The sequence below is a fragment of the Lygodium microphyllum genome, chromosome 30, assembly GCF_053477565.2.
Source record: "Lygodium microphyllum isolate KBCC chromosome 30, Lygodium_microphyllum_v1.1.10, whole genome shotgun sequence".
NCBI classification, from domain to species: domain Eukaryota; kingdom Viridiplantae; phylum Streptophyta; class Polypodiopsida; order Schizaeales; family Lygodiaceae; genus Lygodium; species Lygodium microphyllum.
In genome coordinates, this window is record NC_141164.1 from 54,027,182 (window position 1) to 54,032,849 (window position 5,668).

Here is a 5,668-nt window from a genome sequence, read left to right on the forward strand (position 1 = left end):
GCAAGGCTCATGACTCTACTGCCAAGATTATGAAAAAGAACGTACAAGATATGTACATAACTGTAAAATGAATTTAAAAGAAAAAAAGGGCAGAAGAACCTATTCAGTCTTACATATGTTCACACATCAGTTCTATGGTAAGATTTATGCCTCAATAATTGGTATTGCATGTAAACTAGAGCTTTGGTTGTTGGTGGATTGGTTAAAAGTGCTCATTAGTGAGCTCTTGTTGACAATTTCTTAGTCAAATGTGAACATATTCAGGGCATTTTGTAATGGTTTTGCAGTTCGATGGATAGCACTATTTAACATCAAAAATATTTTAGAACACTTGCTTCATCGTTTTCAGCTTTTACTATTCAAGGACAGAGAGGACTGATTGAATTATTGAGATTTTAGAGACATTAAGTGTGTCCATTTTCCATAAATAATTCTTTTTTCGAGAGTGTTATTAGCTTCATAAAGCCATATGTCTTATGTGTACTTTGTTGAGCATTCAATGCTCTGAGGGTCTATCTCTTCATGGTCCTGTGCCTCTCACATGGATCACAGCCTTTACAGACTGTCCTTTCTGTGATCTTCTAAGAAAGCTCGAAAATCCACAAGCCAGGGGTAGGCTGCAGACATAAACAGAAGCTCCAAAAATCCAGAAGCCCATCCACCAGAGCTGCACATCACAGCCTCATTTACATATTTTTCTGGGTTCCAATGCCACACCTGAACCAGTGAAGTTAAAGGTTTTTGAGTACGCTGTCGGGGCTTATCATATAAATTACACAGAGCCTTGGCCTAGCTACAGCACAGAGAATCTTTCTTTTGTCAAGGAGAGAGAATCTTTCGTTGACAACAACAAACCGATCATGGATCCAGAGTGCAGAGCAGTGATAGACACAAGCTCTGTAAATAATGTATCTCACCTGGGAAGTTGGGAGACAATATGGACAACTTTCATTATTGTCCTGCAAAAATATTCCTTTTGGTGATCATGGATACGAATCTCATAGCATTATGGCAATCCGAACACGCACAGACTTTCCTGATGTGGAGTGGTTCTCTGGAACATGTACTGATCAGGACATCTGCTACACACTTCCCAGACTCTGCATACATCTTGTAATGTGATCGTATCTGCATGATGTGATTGATCTTGAATGAAAAATAAATGAGCCTTGTTTTGGGCCATGATTCAACTGTAGCCTCCTGATTCCTTAACACTCCTTTGAACCATAAACCTTTGTAAACTTTTTGTATCCTCTTGCTTGCCCTCTGCGATATAAATGTTTGTGAGTGTAACATATGCACCCCCATCTTTAGGCTCCAACACAAACAGCTTTTGAGCGGCAATTTTTGCTCGTTTTACATCACCATGCATCCGGCAACTGCTAAGGAAAGCAGACCAGACAGGAGCAGTAGGTTCGATAGGCATTTTATAGATCAGCGTTTCAGCCTCCTTTAGACGTCCCGCTCGTCCATAAAGATCAATTAAACAGGCATAATGCTCATTGAATGCTGTAATTCCAAAATCATTGGTCATAGAGATGAAGTAGCGATGCCCCTCTTCCACAAGCCCTGCATGACTACAGGCAGAAAGAAGACTAATGAATGTGACTTCACTTGGTCTCACCCCTTCTTGCTGCATTTTCTCATAAAAGTCAACCACCTCCTTACCATGTCCCTGCTGAGCATAAGCAGTGATCATAGCATTCCACGACACTAGTTCCCGATGGTTCAGCCTGTCAAACAGGGCCCTTGCTTCATCCAGCCTCCCACATTTTCCATACATATGAATCAAAGCATTTACAATTACAACTTCAGACTCAAATTCATCATCAAGAATACACACATGGATCAAATGTCCTTCTGGTAGAGCTGCTAAGTCAGCACATGCAGTCAAAGCACTGACATAGGTGGATTTGGTTGGACACAATTTACTCTTCTGCATGTTGTCAAAAAGACTCAGAGCCTGCAAACTGTGGCCTTGCTGGGCATAAGCTGAAATCATGGCATTCCAGCATATTGCATCAGAGCTCTTGATTTTATTGAAAACTCTGTGTGCAGCCTCTGGATCTCCACACTTCCCATACATGTCCACAAGGACTGTCCCTACAAGCACATTTGTATCGGATCTTCCCTTGGCGATGTGTTCATGAAGAGTTTTACCAGTTTGTAGTGCCTCAGGGCTAGAGCATGCACTCAAAGCATTAATGAATGTAACATTGCTGGGTTTCAAACCTCCTTGCAGCATTTGTTTGAAGAGCTCCAGGACCTTTTCATGCCAGCCTTCCTGAGCATAAACGGCAATTATGGAGTTCCAGGTAACAACATCACGTTTCTGCATATCATCAAATACTGTGCGAGCTTCCTCCCTTCGTTGGCATTTACCATACATGTGAATGAGTGCATTGCACACCATAACCTCAGAGTCTAATCCATCTTTAGTGATACATATATGGACAAACTGGCCCTTTTCTAAGGCAGCAGTGTTTGCACAGGCAGTGAGCATACTCACATAAGTGCTACTGCTAGGCTCTACATCTTCTTTCTGCATTGCCTCAAACAGGTCAATGGCCTCTGAGTTGTGCCCTCCCTGCTCATATGCTGCAATCATAGCATTCCAAGAGACCGTGTCATGCAAAGGCATCTGGTTGAAAACTGAATAGGAAGCACTGAGATCACAGCACTTGCTGTACATGGTAAGCAGAGCTGTTCCAAGCACGACATCCAATGCAAATCCGTCCTCCACAATCTGTGTATGAATCTGTCTGCCGTGTTCAAGCACAGAGAGGCTCGCACACGCACTCACCACATTGACAAGAGTGATCTGATTGGGTTTCCCCCCTTCCTGCAGCATACTACCGTATAATGAAAGGGCCTCCTCGGGGAGCCCATGCTGGGTATAAATTGAGATCATGGCACTCCACGAGACAATGGTCCGCCTGTGCATAGCATTGAACACCGCTCGTGCCTCAGCCACCAGTCCATATCTGCCATACATACTGACAATAAGGTTAGCGAGGAACGTGTCCTGCTCGAGCCCGATGGTGACAATGAGGGCATGAGCCAGCTTACCATCAGGCAAGGAGGGGGACTGCTGCACGAGAGAGGCGATGGCATCACGGCCCACTGCGTTGGGGGGTGCAGCATCATGCTGAGATGTACTTCTGACGCTATGTTGGTGTGGAGGGTCTCCTGCATCTGTGGGGTCACGAGAGGGGGGCCGATTGGGGCCACGATTCCGTGAGTGGGAAGCCATGGCAAGTGGGAAAGAAGAAGGGGCGGGATCATGATGCTCCTCCCTTAGAGCCTTCTCTGCTGACTGAAGGGTTTTACCTGCGCAAATGGGAGATCTGTGCGAGAAGGCGAATGCGGCGAGCTGTGCAGGTTTTAGAGAGGACTGGGGTACCTTGCAGCTGCCATGCAGTAACTGGTGTTCTTGCAAGGAAGAGGAGCAATAGAAACCCACACGATCATAATTGCTCCAAGTATCACAGAAGCCATAGCCATCCTTCAGCTCCATGAGACAAGAGGATATCTCATACTACACCTCTCAGTATCATCAGCTTCAGGGTGAAGGGGCCAATGGTGGAAGTTGGAACACCTAACTTTACACGCACCATGGGGCCCCCTAAGTTAAAAACTCTAGGCAGGTCTCCTCGTATGCCACGTTACCCACATGATGGGGGAAAATGGACGCTTGCTATTTGCCTTGACTTTTTTGGGGAAAGAAAAAATCTAAAACTATATGTGTTTTTTTTTGGGGTACAACACAGGTCACTACTTCCCCTTCCACGTGTCAACTTCTCCCCAAATTTTGGATGGCGAAGAGCCAGTCAACAAGCTACAATCCTGCATGGTCGTTGAACCATGCAGTGCATGGTCATTGAACCATGCAGAACCAATGAGGGAACACACACATACACACACACACACACACAATCTCTCTCTCTCTCTCTCTCTCTCTCTCTCTCTCTCATTTGGGGCAAGACTACAGTAGTGCAATTGTGAGACACAGTAGGGCAATGCTGGCACAAACATTAAACAAATGCAGCTAACTTCAACTTTCAAGGCATTGCATATACAACCAGTGTAGTCATGAACCATGTGCTCTCAGGAAGCTATGAACTCTGATGTTCCGATGACACACGGAGGAATTGTGAACTCATATGTGTCTGATACTTTTGCAGTCATGGACTCTGATACAGAGCAATACAGTCTTGACATTGAGGCAACCTAAAGACTGATGCACTTAATAGACATTCTGATACATGCTTGAAACTGTTGTCAACAATTGTATTGCAGTTGTGCAGGGTGTGAACTGTTGATTGCAGCACTAACAATCACTCCGATCAAAGTAAGCCAGTAATGCAGATCATCGGTCTAGATCAATCGTAGGAGGGTTTGCAGATCAGTCGAATCTCCCACAGACAAGCGTTGGCACTTCGAGCCCACATGCCGGGAGAGTTTGCACCGAACTCCAGTTTCAGCTCAACTGTATACTCAGCTTCAGCTCAATGGTCATCAATCTGGAAAACCATGAAGTACTAGTGTGTCAACTCCACATCCTCATGGGACTCTAGATCCCCAGTATATGAGCACTAGTGCTTAATTGACTCCAAATCTCCAACACAAACACTAAAGCAGATACATAAACGCATGAAGCGCATGCCAACTTTTTGTCTCATATCATCGCTTGTGTACACAGACTATGCCATCCCTAACAGGCAGTCCAAGGAGCAGATCTCAACAGATTCATATGTTATTCTTAGTCTGATAAACTCACCTCAAGTGGGAGAGGATTGTAGAGCTAACGGAAGATTTTATTAGATCAAACAGGCACACTAGGTGTGTCTGCATGAAGCTTTTATCAGAGCTAAGAGGGACACTAGGCGTGTCTATGTCTTTCAAAGTCATAGCTGTACAAATTATTTGTTTTTGCCATCCTTGCAATTGTTCACCATCAGCACAGTAGAGACAAAGGTGTAGGGTGCGGCCACCATTTCAACAGCGCATGAAAGTAGTAAAGAAGCTGAGAGCTAGGAAACATGACTACAATTGGAGATACTAATGAGCGCCTTTCTGGGAGTGGACGATCTGTCGCACGCAGCAAAGCCAGCTCGACAACCACAGGTTCACCTCTCTCTACTGGCATGTTGGAGCAGCCATGTGTTGGAGTGATGCCAGGAGGCATATTCCACGGTGGATTCCGTGAGGTTTTACGGTGGATTCCGTAAACTTAGATGACCGGGGCTCATACACAAAGAGGATTCTTTGTGCGAGAAGTTGATGGGGACGCCTGTCCTTTTCGGGCGTTTCATTAATTTAGTGTGTACATGGGTGATTCCATAGCGGGTGATTCCGCAAAATGCATATTAAATTAATTAACGTTTATGAGTTTAGAGTGCGCACTCGTAATACATTAAGGTTAGGATTTATTTCTAACCAGTTGATTTATTTATGTAGCTGAAGACTACTAGGTATTCACTTTTGTCGGTTTAATTGTATTATTTTACTAACGATTGTGAATGCTTCAGTTGATGTGTAGAGATAGCAGCAGTGGCGGAGGAAAGCATTGGAGTTTAGCGAGTATTCGACCTTTGGACTATATTTTGATAGGCGCCACGCCTATATTTTGTTATGTCTATTAAGACATTGATTATTGATTATTATT

General features: G+C 44.3%; 1 protein-coding gene across 1 annotated transcript; it reads right to left on the reverse strand.

Annotated features, from left to right (window-relative positions):
* Positions 1-400: 400 nt before the first annotated feature.
* LOC148009859 (pentatricopeptide repeat-containing protein At5g39350-like) lies at positions 401-3,572 on the reverse strand. Its single transcript, XM_087673026.1, has one exon. It carries the CDS (start codon positions 3,515-3,517, stop codon positions 1,187-1,189), a length of 2,331 nt encoding a protein of 776 aa, XP_087529152.1. The 5' UTR covers positions 3,518-3,572; the 3' UTR covers positions 401-1,186.
* Between the last annotated feature and the right edge of the window lie 2,096 nt (positions 3,573-5,668).

Excerpts from the sequence above, each read along its gene's own strand:
- LOC148009859 (XM_087673026.1), bottom strand. The coding sequence starts at position 3,517 with ATGGAGCTGAAGGATGGCTATGGCTTCTGTGATACTTGGAGCAATTAT.